The sequence below is a fragment of the Wyeomyia smithii genome, chromosome 2, assembly GCF_029784165.1.
Source record: "Wyeomyia smithii strain HCP4-BCI-WySm-NY-G18 chromosome 2, ASM2978416v1, whole genome shotgun sequence".
Classification (NCBI taxonomy): domain Eukaryota; kingdom Metazoa; phylum Arthropoda; class Insecta; order Diptera; family Culicidae; genus Wyeomyia; species Wyeomyia smithii.
This window is the reverse complement of record NC_073695.1, coordinates 227,459,173-227,476,976: the sequence shown is the minus strand read 5'-3', so window position 1 is coordinate 227,476,976 and position 17,804 is coordinate 227,459,173. Positions and strand designations below refer to the sequence as shown.

The following is a 17,804-nucleotide window of genomic DNA, read 5'->3' as shown; positions in this document are numbered from 1 at the left end:
TTGGTAAGATTAGATGGAAATTAAATTAAGAATACACTAATTGTAGAATATGAAATGTTTTTCGACGATTTATTACAAGAGTTTGCTTAGAAATTCAATTTGTGCAATATTTGAAAATATTAGACATTTCACAAACCCAAGTGATGCGCTGAATTTACAACCACACTGACTTGTCTAAGCTGCACCTTAGCTGCCCAACATGCGTTACCTTAGTATATTCTATGGAATTAGTACTGACGTTTTTGCTTGTAAACAAGAATCAAACAAATCCAATTTAAACTAGCTTTCTGGAGGATTTCCAGATGAGCACACGAGAGAGCGGAGCGAGAGCCAAAATTTGTGGCTTAGTATGTCTAGACGAGGGTAATGGCTGTATTTCAAACCGAATTTCTGCACAAACATTTTTTGCTCTGGTAACTTTATCACTTCACAAATATTTTTCATGACCTGAGATAGGATAAAAATGACTTAATATACATTTTGATTGCAGCAATGTCTAGACAAGTTTGATTTGTTTGATCATCAATCTAGCCTAACATCAGCAGCCCGCCATTCAGCCGGGTAAGAGAATTGTGAGTGAGTATGAGTAGAATATATCGCGATCAAACGAAAGAGAGTGAGAGGAAAAGAGAGAAAGAATATCTCTATTGGTTTCGGCTGCGGCTATTTTGAAGTATAAAAGGACCGGCTCCGAAAGAGACCTGCATCAGTGTCGTTTCAGTTCGTGCAGTGACTCTACTCTAGCGGTTTTCCAGCTCAAGCGAAATCTATAGTTGGCAGAATAGTGAATACAATTTTAAAATAAAAAGTGACAGATCGTGCAAGTGCCAGCTTTTAGTGCTTTGATTAATTTTGTGAATAAAGAAAAAACTATTGTATGGTGACAAAAAGAAAGACCCCGGCAAATCCTCAATAGGCTACATTTTACCTCTCTTTGGAGTAAAAGTTTGAGAATTTCACTAAAGGTAAGTGTAAGTGTGAAATGATGAATATTAATCTAGAAAACAACTGATGATTCATCCAAATTTGAACCATTTCCATCGAAAGAAGACGCTATTATTCGCTTTTTTTCGTTTCAATTATGAATCGCGGAACAAAAGATTACAGGCTCTGCCAATCTAGCCCGAACTGGTTAGTGTCTAAAGTGAAGCAATCAAAAGTAGATGAACCCACAGAATAAGACAAAATGAATGTGATTTTTTTTTCTTAATTGTAGCTATTGCCAGATAACTCTTGGCGATAGCGGACTGTCTGGCCAAGCAGACGAAATGTGACATTCGAGACGATATGTGGAATGGATGCCAGCCAGACTGTTGGGTCGTGAATTTCACTCAGTTTTGCTTACATGAGATTTGATTTGAATTGTTCATGTTTTTCTAATCAATAAGCAAATGGCTGTATGCTCGAATGCTAGTTGCTAGGTCGATGTAAATCAAAGATTTTTTTTTTTCATTTATATTTTTTTGAAATGTGAAGCAACTATACAATCGTTAAAAATTGATTTCATCGGAGGAACCTGCGCACCAGTGGCCGACTCCGTACAGGATCGGGACATGTGACGAAATCTTCGCGGAGCCGAATGCTGCGAGATTCTCAAAAAGAATCGAACGCGAGCGTTGAACTCCTCTGACACGTGTTGCTGAGAGCAGCTATAGTATGACTGCAGAGGCGACTCCTGTTCACATGATAAGACTGAATTACTCAGAGGACGGTCAAATGTTTTGAATGCGTTGTACACATGATTATCAAGGTTTCCCAAACGTCATCACTAGTTGAGCCGGTTCAGAAAAACAAACCATTTAACGTAGCCGATTGTTCGGTGATAGCTAAAAAGCCCTGTACCCCTAAAATGCACTAGAGCTGATGACTTATGCGATGCGTTACTGCCTCGAATAACGCGTCAACGTAGGACACTCCTAAAATGATACTGCTAAACGCCTTGAACTAAGCTCAAACATAATATTAGGTTGAATTCATCAAAATTTTGAGACTGTTAACTATCTCAAAACTTTCTTAGTAGCCACAATTTAAACTTATCTTTCTTTTTCCAGGACATAATCGAAGGTCAGTTAGCCCTTCTCCCGGGCTCTGACCATAGCTCTAAGCCCGACTTCGGACTAATAAACTTCAACGGAGAACCACCCTGGTGACAAAAGCTATCTCTGGCTAATCGCCACCCAGACAGGCTGCCTCGTAAGTATACCACACTTTCAACTTCCGAATCTAACATAGTCGAACCAATACTAATTTCCGTTTGTTTTTTTACTTTCAGTTTGCGTTTATTGAAATATTTGAAAGACCTCGCACTGCTGTGACCCTCGCACCCTTTTCCGGATCAGTTGACGATTTTCGAACTACGTTTTACCCACGAAAGCATTCCGAATTATTCTTTAGTTTGATTTAGTTGTAACTATAATACAAAAAAAACAGCATCATGAAATTCTTCGAGCGCGACAACGAACGCATCCAAACTGTGGATGGTCAGGTTAACGTGCCATCGTTGATCAACGGACTCACTGGACATTTGTCCACCGAGGAACCATTCTACGTGTTGGACATCGGGAATATCGTTCGTAAGCATCAGAACTGGATTGAGAAAATGCCCCGAGTGGTGCCCCATTATGCCGTCAAGTGCAACGATAATGACATAGTTTGCGCGACACTTGCCGCACTCGGGGCAAGCTTCGATTGCGCATCGAAGGGAGAAATCACCAAGATCCTCAATTTGGGCGTTAGCCCAGATCGCATTATTTTCGCGAACCCGATGAAACCGGCGTCCCACCTGCGCTATGCCGACGCTAACAACGTCAAATGTATGACCTTCGATAGCGATGTGGAGCTGCACAAGATCAGAAAGATCTGTCCAGATGCCAAACTTGTGCTGCGTATCCGCTGTGAAGCGGAGAAAGCGCTTTGCCCACTTGGTAAAAAATTTGGCTGCGATCCAGTGGAGGAAGCTCCACGCCTGATTAAAATCGCACGCAGCCTGAATCTGGATTTGGTCGGCATAAGTTTCCACGTAGGGTCTGGATGTTCCGATTTCCCCATCTATTACAAAGCCATCTCGTTTGCACGCGATCTGTTTGATTATGCTCGCACTCATGGCTACGAAATGACATTGCTAGATATTGGTGGAGGATTCCCCGGTGAAAAGAATAGCTCGATCGATGAGGTTGCATCAATCGTTAATACCGCCTTGGAACAGTTCTTCCCAGACAAGTCAGTTCGGGTAATATCCGAACCCGGTCGTTACTATGTTTCCTCCGCCTTCACGCTAATAACCGCCATTCAGTCGAAGCGAATTTGCTTGAATTCACAAACTGGGGCAATTGATCGCATAATGTACTATCTAAACGATGGAGTCTACGCTTCTTTCAACTGCATCCTGTATGACCATCAAACACCGAAGCCTTTACTACTCGGCGATCATAAAGGCAAAAAATACAATAGCACCATCTGGGGACCAACATGCGACGCATTAGATCAGCTAGTAGAAACCATTCGCCTTCCGGAGCTGGAGATTGACGATTGGATGGTGTTTGAAAACATGGGAGCCTATACCATTCCAGTGGCAAGCCCATTCAACGGCTTTCCACTACCAAAGATCTACAGCTATATCAGCAAAGACACATGGTTAGTGACCCTTCTACTATGATTATTCCCAAAAACAGAAAAACCGATAGCCTAACACCTCATCTTGTTTCTTTTCAGGCTAATGCTTAACGACTTATGCCCGATAGCCGAAGACAATTGCTGCAATTCCGTCGGAAATGAACTCGTCGTTAGCTACGAGAACGCTATCTGTGCCTGAAGCCGGCTAATCAACCGAATTTCTCCCCTGTTTGCTATAATTTTTACTCCTAAATTGAACTCTATTCTATTCTCATCGAAAAACAAAACGTGCACGTATCCATCATTAAATCAAGCTAGTGTATTTCAAATAATTCAATAAACGAAGAGGCAGCCTGTTACTGTCCTCAATATTAGGTAATAAAGTATTATTAGGTATATATTTAAATCTGAAGCAAGTAGTTTTCTTACCACACGATTTTCGATTAGCCCTGATCTACCATTTTCTGCACCTTTTCATACAACAGCTCCATCCGGCCTTGCATAACCGGTTGTCCCTTGCGGGTTTTTGCCGTCATCAGTTTGTGGCGACGTTCCTTCTCGCTGCGTTGCTTCTGCCGGTCCTTGTCCCGTTCTTGCTGCTCGAAACGTTTCAAGGCACGACTCTGTGCCTCCAGCCGCTCTGGTGCCAAGCAGTAGTCCAATTTTGCAGGTTTAACTGTGAACAGCTGGTCCAGATTTGGTGCGGCTCGCTGCTGGTTTTGCTGTTGGGGTTTTTGCTGGTGTGAATTTGTTTGCGCACCTTGAGGTTTAGGTTTATTCAACTTGCCGGCGTTTTGACTGCGATCGTTGCGATGTTGTCCAAATGGTGGTCTATCATTATTATATTTTTGTTTTCCTTGAAACTTTATCCGTGGTGATTGAGACTGATTGTTTCCACGAGCAAAACCTTTTGACTGCTGGGTGCCTTTGTGAAAGAATTTATTTTTGTTCGAGCCTTTCTTATAATTGCTACCTTGTTTATTATGTTTCGGACCGGAGCCTCGCTGCTGGTTTGGGTTGGTTTTCATGCTTAGACTGAATTGTCAGAACACATGTATGGTTAACTGGACAGTGAATTGGACTTTTATCTTTATTTGTTCTTTTTGTTTAGCTGAAAACATAATCAAATCACTTACCGGTGCCTGTCCAGTAATACAAAAATTGTACGAACTGCCGTATGCAATAAACAACTTCGAAAATGCTTGATAACGAGTCGAACAAAAAAGTTTTGGTTTTTGGCGTTCTTGGCGTTTCTGACAAATAGCACAGAGCTGCCAGATTTTATTTTGAAAACTCTGTATGTACTCGTTAAAAAATAACTGATGATCGGATGAAATATTTGTTTGGCAGAGCTACCAGTGCTTTAGTACGAACATTTTGTGAAACATCACAGTGTCACACTGAAACTTAAAAAATTTCGATTGCTGAAATTCTGTACAAATCTGTATAAAAAATCAAAATTCTGTATGAATTCTGTATTCTGTATCATTTCTGTATCGTAATCAAAAAATCTGTATAATACAGAAAAATCTGTACACTTGGCAGCCCTGAATCAGCAAGCAAATTGATCAGAGCTGCCAGATTTTACTTTTACATTTACTTCTGAAATCATTACGATGTTGTCAACGTTTGGTCACTGAAATATATACAATGTTTAACCATTTCGACCAGAAAAATAACAAATATTTTAATATTTTGCTTAGTAGGGAATAATGACGCTAGTGTTGCTTTAAGCAAGCGTACACATTCATTATCAAAGACAAAAATTGTCAGTAATGCCGATGGTGTTGATTTAAGCAAGCGTGCCATTTTACGAAAATAGGTTAGTAGGCAATAAGCTCACATGGTGGCGCATGAGTGTAATGTTTCAGCAGCATCTAATAGACTGCTTACTGTCAAGAAAATAAATATGAAATTGCAAATATATGAGATCCGGTTTCGTCTCTAATTTGAGGTTATGTTTTTACAGGAGTGCATTTTCCTAGTTTAAATCTACCGTTTAGTGAAAAAAATCTAAATTTTTTAAGTTTCCCGCTACGTAAACTCATGGAAACTCACTGCAAATAAATAGAATCTTGATAGGTTAAAATGCTGCCTACAAATCATCATCATCAGCCATTTTAAGCGCCCATACAAGAACTCGTTTGAGTAGTTAATGGGGACGGTGTATCTGGCTAACCCTAATAATTTAAGCATACTTTTTCATGTACATTCGAAGAATGCTTTGTAAACAACTTTTTGACAGTAAACTACAATTCAGACTCTCAGGTCTAGACTAAAGTCTTTGTTTGTGCAGGGGATACGTAGCGGATAAAAAATCCGCATGAAAAATCGCGTAAGTTGCGAAAGCCCGGAAACCGCGTAAAAAAACTTCATTTGCCAAAGGTTTTAAATTATTTCTGCTAAATATCATTCTTCCAGTTGAAAATCAATATATCGACTCGCGAATTTCGATTTTTTTCACCTTATGCACAATGCGCATAGTGTCGCATCTAGTGCGTTGTATTGCGCGTCAGATGCGCTATACAGCGCACTAGATGCGACATTATGCGCATTGTGTATAAGGTTGAAAAATCGAAAGTCGCGAGTCATTATTTCGGTTTTCAACTGAAACAATAATACTTTCGAAAAAGAATCAATAGCAGTGTTATTTCCAGCTGCAAATTGAGATTAATATCAAGAAAAAATATAAAAAGATTAGGCCAAGTCAGTGAATATTGAGTAATTGATATATAACGTCGTCGGATACTATAAATAAGCGATTTTAACACGAAAAACCAATAAAACACACCGCGTAAAAACGACTTTTCTGAAATACCCGTGTAAATGCCAAAATCCACGTAAAAACGCGTAAATTCCGAAATCCGTGTAAAAATGGCACGTAAAAGACGCGAAGAAAAAACCTTAGTGTATCTTTTTCTTGAAGGATTTTGTTGAGCATCTAGTGGTGCCGAAATACACTAAATGAGATCCATAAAATATTAGTCGAGTAGTTTAAAAAGTAGAAGAACCAACTAGCATTACCCGTGAGTACCATAAAATAATCACCAGTGTTACGCTGCCGTTCCAAGCATGGTTGTCCCATGTTCTACACAAAACTTATGCACGCTGGGACAACTATGAAGTGAACGGCAATACGTATGTCTTTAGCATGTGGATATATTTGGTTCCAACAACAAAATGTATGTAAAATCTGGCTGCTCTGTCTTAGGAAAACAGTCGGGTCTCAGTAGTGATACCAAATGTGCAGATTTGTCTGCAAAACGCAGTTTTTAGGAGTCCGTGTGCAGATATTTATTGATTTGCAGATATTTGCAGTTTTTCCACGGTTTCTGCAGATTTTTCTCAGAGTCTCCTTATATTTGCGCAGATTTTCTTAAAATATGTGCAGATGTTTACAGACTTTTGCCTCCCGCATAATCAATAACCATAAACGGATGATAAACCATATGGTTTAACGATACCCCATGTAGTCGGAACTATATCCCTAACTAGTTGTTAGGCACGTTTTATAGTTATTGATTATGCGGGCTGCGCGAACGAATTTTCGGATCACTGATAGATTTTTTTCAGATTTCGAGCACATTTTTCCGGTTTTTCGAGCAGTTGCAGACATTTTTCAAAAACATCTGGCATCTCTGGGTATCAGAGCAGCTGACGGAAGGTCGCTGCTTCGAAAAACGAGCTAAAATTATAAACAAAACGGAAAGAGATGTCAGCGATGTCACTTTTCGCACTTGCCTTTTCTCATTATAACCGTAAACGTGTAAATTTGGCACTGCTTTGATTACCAAACGAGGATCGCGCAATCCAGTCGTGAGCTTAGGCTAAAATGTTTATAAAATCTTTCAAAATCAAAAGTAACATCCTTTTGACCGGATCAGAACGAAAGCGTCTGAAACTGCGCGTTCAAACTCAATTTAATGCTGCGGATTCACCATCGCTAGCGGAATTGTTTGGTAACAAGTGCAAAGTATGTGTGGTGAAAATCGTTACCTACAATGAAACCCCTGTCACCGTTTTTACAAGTGATAAGCGACCGGTGTTTTTTGAACTGGAGGAAAAATTGATTCCAACGGTGTATACACTGTGGAGTTGTGTTGATATCGTTCCTTATTTCACCACTCATCCGGCTGTTTTACCCAAGTTAGCCAATGGAGCGGATCTCATGATACCTGGGGTAGTACGTGGCGGGAGTGATATGAAATCATGGGGCAACTATCGGAAGAACGACGTGGTTGCTGTGAATCTAACTTCAAATCGGGCCGCAGTCGGTGTTGGCCTTTTGGCGCACTCAAGCGATGACCTATATATGTGCGGGGGTCATGGGATTTGCGTCCGGATGCTGCATGTGTTTGGCGATAAACTGTGGGGAATGGAACCGTCGGTGTGTTTACAAGTACCGCTGCAAGGTGCCACGCAAGCCGTTCCAAAAGCTGAAGACTTTCCCCCACTGGGAGCATCCGATGACCCAGTTCAAGAAAAGGAAATTCTCGGTATTGCGACCCACCTGGAGAGTACTGATATTTGCGAGGATCAAGAGAAAGAGGTAAGACGTTTTGTATGACCATCGAACGTATTTTAAAATTCATATTATAGGTGCCGGCACCAGAAGAGGAAACCCCACCGAATCCGGATGAGCTTATCAAGGGAGCATTTTTGAACGCTCTCAAGTTGCATGGTAAAAAGATTCCTCTGCCTATCTTAACGAGCACTTTCTACCCACATTATGTTCAACCGGAGATTCCTGAGGGCATTGAAATAAAGCGCAGCTCTTTCAAGAAGGTCGGTACTTTTTTAAAACAAATGGCCGATGACGGTCTAATACAAATTAAAGAAGAAAAGAAAGGTGTTGAAAAAATCACAGCAATTAGTTTAGACCACAATGACATTCTGACATTTAGGCCCTATAGAGCGGTAAAAGCTTGTGACACTGATGCTGGTTCTGCAGTGGATCAAGTTGCGTCTACGCCTCTACTGTTAACCAAAATGGTCGAGATGTACGCTGTTAACGAGTCAACTGAAAAGTTATATGCCTGTTTAGGTCTTCCAGTGGGTCGAGCTTTAGATGAGACCCAAGTGCGAAATCATATAAAAGATTACGTCGGAAGAAATAAGCTCATCGATCAGCCGACCAAATTGGTGACCTTGGATGAAACGCTTCAGCACGTTTGCTGTTCGGACCAGTCCCAGATATCGTTGGTTAATCTGACCGATATTGTCTTACAACAGATGACCAACACCTTTGAAATGCGCAGCCAAAAGGGTCCTGTGCAGAAGGGCGGTAAACGATCGATAATTCACTTAACGACTGCTACGCGTTCGGGCAACAAAAAGGTGACACTGGTTAGTAATCTGGAGGACTACGGTGTGAATTTAGCTGAGTTTGCGAAAGCAGTCAAGCTTGGAGCGGCCGCCAGCACCAGCATGACCGAAGTTCCTGGAACCAAAGGTGAACAGCTTTTAGTCCAAGGTAATCACGTTAAGTTTGTGTACGATTTGCTGACCGGAACCTATCAGATTCCCAAAGCTTGCATTACCGGTTTAGAGTTTGCTAAGGACCAGAAGAAGAAGAAGAAAAAGTAAGAAACGCGATTGAAGAATAAATTCGATATCGTACAAGACATTCAGAATATTAATGCAGTTCGGATGACGGCCTTCAAAGCTTAACATTTTTTCAACTGAAACTTTTTTTTTCGGTTTAGTGAAGCAAGTGGAACTTGGTTGCAATTCAGAAAATCGTGTTACAAAATTTTTAGGATAAAAAAAATTTTGGGTCCCCCATCTTCCAACTAGAATTAGGCTGTTTGTTGAATCAATCCACGTAGCAACGATTCCAGTTTCCGCCCATCAGCTGCAAACTTGCGAATACCGTCAGACAACTTATCAGTAGACATCTGATCCTCGTTCATCATCCAGCGGAATGTTGCCTCATCCATATGAATCTTTTGCAAATTAGAAGCTTTGGCAGCAGCCGGATCAAGATAGCGCTTGATTTTCTCATCGCTCTTTTCCAGCTCACCCAACAGTTTTGGACTGATGGTCAGCAAATCACATCCTGCTAAGGCACGAATTTCTCCTGTATTACGGAAAGATGCCCCCATAACTACGGTTTTGTAGCCAAACTTCTTGTAATAGTTGTAGATCTTAGTCACAGAGATCACCCCTGGATCCTGTTCCGGCTCGAACGCTTTTTTGTCCGTATTGGAAACGTACCAATCTAGAATTCTTCCTACAAACGGTGAAATCAATGTGACTCCAGCCTCTGCACAAGCAACAGCTTGTGCGAAGGAAAACAGCAGCGTGAGATTGCAGTGTATTCCATGATCCTTCTCCAGTACTCTAGCCGCCTGAATCCCCTCCCAAGTGGAAGCGAGCTTTATAAGTACCCGTTTGCGATCGACACCGTTTTCCTCATAGAGCTGAATTAGCTTCAAAGCCTTCGCCACCGATGCGTCTCTGTCGAACGATAGGCGGGCATCGATTTCAGTCGAAACACGACCAGGCACCAGTTTGAGTATTTCACATCCAAACAGTACAAACAGCATGTCCGCTGCCTCACCCACCTGTTCGTCTTCGGTTCTGCCAAAAAAAAAAACATTGTTTCAGATCGAGAATATTAATTTGAAATACAAACTACTTACGAGCCCTGCTTCAAACCATACTTGATAGCTTTCGTGATCAGGTGTTGGTACTGCTCCATACCGGCCGCCGACAAGATGAGTGATGGATTTGTTGTCGCATCCGTTGGCTTGTAGACTTTCATAGCTGGGACACGTAGCGATCGGTTAGTTAATTACAACTGCAGTTATCGCTCCATAAGGGAATGTATGAAGGTAAAAATTTTGAAATAATCTTTTTTGTAGGATACCAAAATGATTTTATCAAAAGATTTTTCCTAATTGATTTCACAGTCAGGTGAATGTAGGAATCAATTGTGGATTTATTACTAATAGATAGAAAATACGAGCCAATCTAATTTACCATTGCAACAAGAGTTATATTAATGTGGTTGCTTAATGCACTTTGCAAAAACTAACTCATTGCTGTAGCAGACCCACGCATACTGTTATGTATTGATACAAAAATCTAGATTGCAAGTCCTTGACCTTGAACAAATAGGCGCAGCTTCCTGAATATTCTCTCTAGCACTCTACATATAGTGAGCATGAAATATAAAGTATGTTCCAAACTCAGAAGAAACAATAAACTTAAATTTCTTCTCTTACTAATTAAATTCACAGATTACATATCATCTTTAGTATATCAAATATAAAAAACAATGAACTATCTCTCAGCATGTAAACAAGCGTTGGTCAAACATGATCTAGGTTTCTACTTGTTTTTATTATTCGCAAACCACTTACAACGATGATCAGACAACACGTAACACCGTACGAGGACTCTGTTATCTGTGTTGGTCTCACATCGCCGACTTATTGAAAGTTACTTGTTTTTTTTTTGCTATTATTCTACTAGCGCGATACGGTCACCTTCACGAAATATAGCAAACTCATTACTAGTACATGTTTCTTGTCATTGCTTTGAAATCTCGAATCATTTTGGCATGAAACTAGTTAATATCTTGAAGACCCTTTAACCCTATAGAGATCCCGTCGGGAAGGAAGGTACTCACCTTCGAAATCACCCGTATCTGCTACGATGGTGGTCAGCTGCTTTAACTGTTCCAAACTTGATGCCATTTTCGTTTTTTTACTCTGCGGTTCAACACTGCTCATGATAGACTGACAATTCGATTCTGCCTTAAGCGTTAATTCAGGTCAAAGTGGCAATGGCAACTTCGGTATAAGGTATAGCCAGTGAAGCGTGGAACGGATATTTCGCGACCGGTTAGAGTGCCGTGCGAAGTGAATGTGTGAGCCCTTTCTCGTGGATTAGTGAGGGTCACCTCACCGCTTTGCTGCGCTGAATTGTTACTAGCGACGATTGTCTTGTAGTTGTGATTGTGATCAACTTGCATACCCGCACGTTTACTGCTGGAAGTCAAGACAGTGAGCAAACAAAAACCGCTGATAAGCGAAAAGCGAATTTCTCGCATATATGATAGACTAGTTGAACGTTCCCGGCGATGCTCGGGATCAAAGGCTTCAAAATTAGGAATCATTTTTTATAATTCATTGCAATATTAGCACAACTCACTTCAAAAATATTTCACATCTTATACGTCCATCATCACTTTAAGTACTTTAATATTCTGAGAACGCACAGAACGGAAATACTCATATTGGATTGCATTTTGTGATTTTGGGCTGTTTTACAGAAACTGGAAGTCGCCATTTCGGATATCAAAATGTCGTACGGTGTTCCACTTTCGGAAGTATTGAAATGGTTGGCCAAATACCACTTCTGCCTATTTTCCTGAAACCAGAAGTCGCCATTCTGGAAAATGTTGTGTGGGGTCATCCCGGTTCCGAATATACCAAATTCGGGTGATTTCCGGATATTCGAAAATCGTTTACAGTGAAACCTCTTTTTATGTAACTTTTGAAAGAAAGAAATCGAAGTAATAAGAATTGAGAATGACCATTCATGCTTAGTTCTCCTCTATAATGACATCTAAAAAGATGACATGTGAATTTTCATAACGAAAATGTTTTCGGTGTCCAAAGAAACACGTCTGAGAGGAAGTTAATGCTTTAATCCACAAAACTACGTAGAAATTAAATAAAAATTAATGCATAAGTCACCTTCGATGTTTAAACCAATGAAATGTGGCCTTTTTTACAGCCAAGTTTCGGTAAACGTAAAAAGGAAATCGAATCCCGTCATGTGTTTACCATTCACAAAACTACGAAAACATCAAAAATGTATTTTTTTTTTTCTGCTCAACTCGCACATGATCAAAACATGGATTTTGCTGCAAGAAAATATTCGCAGATGTTGAAGGAACAACGAACTTTTTATTGAAAAAAAAAAAAATCACATGTCATCGCTTAGATTTTTTATTTAGAGGCGAATTAAGCTTATGCTCAAAAAGTTAAAATTTTGCATGCATTATATGCATTCAAATATTCAAAAAGAGTATTTTAATGTGTTTTTCTGTATGCACAAAATTATCTTCAAACATACTTCAAACATACTTCAAACATACTTCAAACATACTTCAAACATACGTAGTTTTTAAAGTAACATCTAACAGTAACAACTTTTAGCAATAAGATACCTATTATTATTTCCCAAATGTTGTTCCTGAACATTAACAAACATTTATATGAAAAACAATTACATATCATAGGTTTGAATTTTGATTTAGAGGCAAATTGAGCCCAACTATTCATGATTTTGCATGTTTTACATAGTGTTATTTTTACTCAAAAGTCATTCCTGAACATACACAAATATTTTAATGAAAAAATCATATATCATAGCTGCAGGACAAATTGAGCCTAAAATATCATGGTTTTGCATTTTCATGTGGTTTTGTGAAAAATATTTAAATTTTATATAATCAGATACCTATTAATTTTTCCTCAAATATCTTTCTTCAACATCAACGAATGATTTATTATAGAAAAAATCACAGATCACAGCTTTGGGTTTTGATTTAGAGGCAAATTCAGCTTAAAAAGTCATAATTTTGCATGTTTCACGTAGTTTTGTGAATAATATCTCGAGTTTTAGTAATCAGATACCTATTATTTTTCCTCAAATGTCTTTCTTATACATCAACGAACATTTTAGTGAAAAAAGAATCACATGTCATCGCTTTGAATTTTGATTTGGAGACGAATTAAGTATAAAATGTCATAATTTTGCATGTTTCACGCAGTTTTGTGAATAATATCTCAAGGTTTAGTGATCGGATACTAAATATTTTTCCTTAAATGTCTTTCCCGAACATTAACAAACATTTTAATGTGAAAAGAATCATATGTCATCGCTTTGAATTTGGATTTAGAGGCAAATTTAGCACAAAAAGTTATAGTTTTGCATGTTTTACGTAGTTTTGTGAAAGAATATCTCAAGTTTTAGTAATCAGATACTAATAGTTTTTCCTCAAATGTCTTTAATGAACATGACAAACATTTTAATTAAAAAAGAATCATATGTCATCGCTTTAAATTTTGATTTAAAGGCAAATTCAGCACAAAAAGTCATAATTTTGCATGTTTTACGTAGTTTTGTGAATAATATCTCAAATTTTAGTTATCAGACACCTATGATTTTTTCTCAAATGTCTTTCCTGAACATTGGCAAACATTTTTTTGAAAAAAACCTACATGTCACCTTTTATATTTTCGATTTAGAACGATTCAAAATAATAATAATTACTGTACACCTCAGAGACGGAGGGAATAATATCAATAAGATCAAACGTTACGGAATTCCATTTTTATATAGTAGATATGATACCGACGAATACGGGAAATAAAGGAAAGCTTCTTGTGCTCGCCAATAGGTTACTCGCTCGCTTCTTCATTTCGGTAACATTAGACAACTGAACTCAACGGATTCTGATTAGAATGTCTGTTCGGAATTCCATCAAGGCAGGTTGGATCCGAAGTCAAAATAAGATTTTTTTTAATGTAGAATCTAAATCTCGAGATGCCACAGATTTTTTTGGCACGGTTTTAAGAATAGAAATCTTGAGATGCCACTGGTTTTATATACGGTTTTGGGATCATTCAAATAATACATAACGCGCTCAGGGGTGGGGGGTATTCAGCGAAGCGTTATATTACATGTGGCAAACATGTAGAATTGCGTTACATGGGGGTGGGTGGGTATTGAAAATTGCCAAATTCCGCGTTATGTAATATTTGAATGGTTTCTTTAAATAGGTATGTATTTATTTATTTATTTGTACAGCCAACAGGTAGGAGCAACTAGGGTTGCCACCTGACGTGGATATCTTACCCGGAGATTTTGAAAGCCGTAGGTGCGGTGGGGAGGGGGGCTGGGTGTTATTTTTGCAAAAGTGAATATTTCTTTGCTCAGAAAGAAAAATTTATTTACACAAAATTGTTCTAAACTATTTTTATAGTCGGTTACTTATTCATCTTAGCAGTTGTCAACAGCCGATCGAACTCGATGATTTTTGTGACAATGTCAGCTGAATATGTGGACGGAATTCATTAAAATGATAAATTTTCGCCGTAAACTGAACAGTCATTGAATCTCCTTTGAATTAAATTCTCAAAAAAATCCGAGAACTTTTGAGATACTTATGTCGTTTTCGTTTTCGCGGTGTACTACACTCAAATGACACTTTTGACACCGAAAATGTTTTATTTGATTTCTCGTGTTACCCTTTTTCTGTCTCTCCCTAGCAATGGGCGATATTGTATCGGTATCGGAAATATCGATACTTTTGAGGCGATATTTCGATTTTTTGAATCGATACACAAGCGCCCGATACTCGACCGTATCGATACTGAAAACCGCGATATTTGTATCGATATTCTTTTATGCATACGGACCAGCTAGCTGACATCGCGCCATGTTACAAGGGCTAACATTTCAATGTGTACACGAGATCACCGCCACTTTTCATACGCTATGTTATGCTGTCTGTCAGTGTCAGTGGAGCCCACACATCGTAGAACCGCTGCGATGTTTGCTGCGATAAAGCAAAGCAAACCGGATAGAGATGCCAGCTAGTTGATACGAGCTGGAACCACTGAAAAGCTGCCATTGTCAGTATAAATATCGCACAAGTCTATTTGCACTAGCAAAACTTAGATGGAGAAATAGATAGAGAGAATGTTGTGAGCCAAACGAACTGTCTGAGCCAAGCGCTGCATAGGGCCAAATTCGAAATTTGTTTTACTTAAGCCACACATTCAAAGCCAAAAAGGAGTGCTCAATAATAACGTGTTCTCAAATACTTTCAAAAATAGGCATAGCTCTACGTTGCATTATCAAGCCACAAAACTTATATTGTTTTTTTTTGTTTGACAATTGATTAAAATATTGTTTGTTTACATTTATACTCAACTTCATTAGTTTTTATTTGAATTAATTCTACTTTCTGCGTTAAAATGCATCCACAAACCCCTCAAACGAAATTCAACGTTATCAGAAATGATGTTTGGCTTCGATTTAGTTGGGCTATAACTAAAGTGACCAGACAGTTAGGGCTTAAGCGCGGGACACCAATTCAATTCTTAGACGAGGGGGAGAGGGTTGTGTGGTTTGGTTTGAATACTTTTCTTCGAAATGATCATTGGTGGATTTTAATGTCACTCGATCCGAGTGAAATTTTGGGGGAGGAACGGTTATGGCATGGGGAGGTGATGACATTCAAAATCCAAATAGTTTTGAAAGAAAAATCTATGAAAAACATGGTGCGTCTAAACGAACGCATGTCACTGTAGTAGGGTGGCAATGACTTGACTTGTATGGGAAAAATTTGATGTTTGAATTTCGTTGTGCAGTAAGATTCAAAAGATTCGTATGAACAATTTTCTTGAACAATTTTCTCATACAACACAATTGGACTTCGAAAAGTTATGCCTCAAAGCGGCCCAAGTTTCCCTATTTTAACTGATAAAGTTCATAAAATGTTCATTTCGATATCAAACTGTAACTGGGACGGTTGTCGGTATCGAATTTTTTAATGTCAAATGTTTTAAAAATGCAAAAACAGTAGGAACTGATGTTATCTAAAAAATCGAAAAATTGACTTTCTGGGCTTTTTTCGAGGAAATTTTTGGGCTGGAAAACTCTCCGTTGGCCCAACTCGGGAATTTCTAAGTCCCATGAAGTCGTTTTATCAGGATAACACCAGATCCCGACGTTTCATGTATTTTTAAGACATTTGGCATTTAAAAGTTCGATACCGACAACCGTGCCACAGTGGAGCACTTTGAACATCAAACCTGGTCAGAATTATTTTGAAGGTTTTTCGGACTAAAAATGTATCATGAATCGAAAATACTGTATAATTAGTAGTTGTGACTGAAAATTTTCATGGAATAATTCATCTTTGATTAATTTGTTACTATTCAGATGATGTAGGGTAGGAAACGGCTTAAGCAGTAGCGCCTATTTTAATCAGTCGAAGAAAACAGGCCTCAAACTCTTGCATTTTGATCAATATCGACAATTTCAATTATGGAAACGAAAACTTTGATTGTCTAGCTGTCTTACGAATATAAGAAATACCGTTAATCACAAAGAAATCAGTGAACTATTGCAATTGAAACAAATCGACCTATATTGCAGCCATTCAGGAGCCACTCGGGTGCTGAAAAAAACGCCTGCAAAACAGATGAAAACTGCTTAAAATAGGTTCGGGGTGATTGGAATAGTGTCCCTCGAATGGTAACTTTGATTGATGATTGTTAAAGTTTGCTAACTTAGTTTTACAATCTGAAAACAAGTTCTGACAGAGAAAACGATAGAAAACAGATTGATATACTACTGTTTGAGTTTCACCCAACACATTTCGAGTATTTCGTCTGAATACACGGGCGGTTCCTAAAGCTGCTTAGAATATGTTCCCTACATAAACATAAAAAAAAAATAAACATACCCTAGTTCAGATTCAATGTAATTTTTTTGTCGACAATAAATGACTGAACCATTATGAATGAAACATAACTATTATTCGTATTATCTGAGTACTCAAAAGAGTCTGAAGAGTCCTTAGTTTGATCATCATTGTCCGTGTACGAACATTTCACTCGCAACATTTGCATTGCTTCAGACGAAAAAGAATGGCCGTTTTTTTTGGATTTTGGCCTAGAGCTCATAATCAAAGGATCCAAATCCATTAGCAACCTGTTGAAAATGTCTCAAAACACTCATTTATTACATAAAACATAAAACACTACGTTGCACTTGATTGTTTTGAAAAACAGTGAACAGTACGGGAGCATCGAATGCATCAACAGACAACTAAAATTTTATCGATTTCAACCAGCTGTAGCAAAGGTTAACAATACTTCTGGACGCTCATGACTTTTCAAAAGATTCAGTAGGTATCACACTTCATAATAAGACCATGCAGATCATGGTTAATAAACTTTTGCTTTTTTGACTTTTGATCAGGTTTTTACTTGAAGGACTCCTATATGCGTCTCATAGAAAATATGAGACATCTGGTGGTTCAATATTTTGAAACCGCGGAACTTTTCAAAGGCGCGTATTACACTTAAGATGAACGCGGGACATTTCGCGGGACGTTTTTCTACGCGGGACATTTTGTTAAAACGCGGGACTGTCCC

At 38.7% G+C, this 17,804-nt stretch overlaps 4 protein-coding genes across 4 annotated transcripts; 2 read left to right on the top strand and 2 right to left on the bottom strand.

Moving 5' to 3' along the window:
* The first annotated feature begins 691 nt into the window (after positions 1–691).
* LOC129723282 (ornithine decarboxylase-like) lies at positions 692–4,024 on the top strand. Its single transcript, XM_055677404.1, has 4 exons — positions 692–965; positions 2,052–2,193; positions 2,273–3,633; positions 3,712–4,024. Exons 3-4 carry the CDS (start codon positions 2,435–2,437, stop codon positions 3,809–3,811), a joined length of 1,299 nt encoding a protein of 432 aa, XP_055533379.1. The 5' UTR covers positions 692–965; positions 2,052–2,193; positions 2,273–2,434; the 3' UTR covers positions 3,812–4,024.
* Positions 3,491–4,873, bottom strand: LOC129723283 (uncharacterized). Its single transcript, XM_055677405.1, has 2 exons — positions 4,749–4,873; positions 3,491–4,647 (listed from the first exon to the last, which is right to left on the bottom strand). The coding sequence occupies exon 2, from the start codon at positions 4,638–4,640 to the stop codon at positions 4,056–4,058; it is 585 nt and encodes a 194-aa protein (XP_055533380.1). The 5' UTR covers positions 4,641–4,647; positions 4,749–4,873; the 3' UTR covers positions 3,491–4,055.
* Positions 4,874–7,303: 2,430 nt separating this feature from the next.
* LOC129723847 (eukaryotic translation initiation factor 2D) lies at positions 7,304–9,236 on the top strand. Its single transcript, XM_055678305.1, has 2 exons — positions 7,304–8,161; positions 8,212–9,236. The coding sequence occupies exons 1-2, from the start codon at positions 7,445–7,447 to the stop codon at positions 9,196–9,198; spliced, it is 1,704 nt and encodes a 567-aa protein (XP_055534280.1). The 5' UTR covers positions 7,304–7,444; the 3' UTR covers positions 9,199–9,236.
* Positions 9,237–9,332: 96 nt separating this feature from the next.
* Positions 9,333–11,621, bottom strand: LOC129723848 (probable transaldolase). The gene is made up of 3 exons (XM_055678306.1): positions 11,249–11,621; positions 10,257–10,380; positions 9,333–10,194 (listed from the first exon to the last, which is right to left on the bottom strand). Exons 1-3 carry the CDS (start codon positions 11,349–11,351, stop codon positions 9,411–9,413), a joined length of 1,011 nt encoding a protein of 336 aa, XP_055534281.1. The 5' UTR covers positions 11,352–11,621; the 3' UTR covers positions 9,333–9,410.
* Between the last annotated feature and the right edge of the window lie 6,183 nt (positions 11,622–17,804).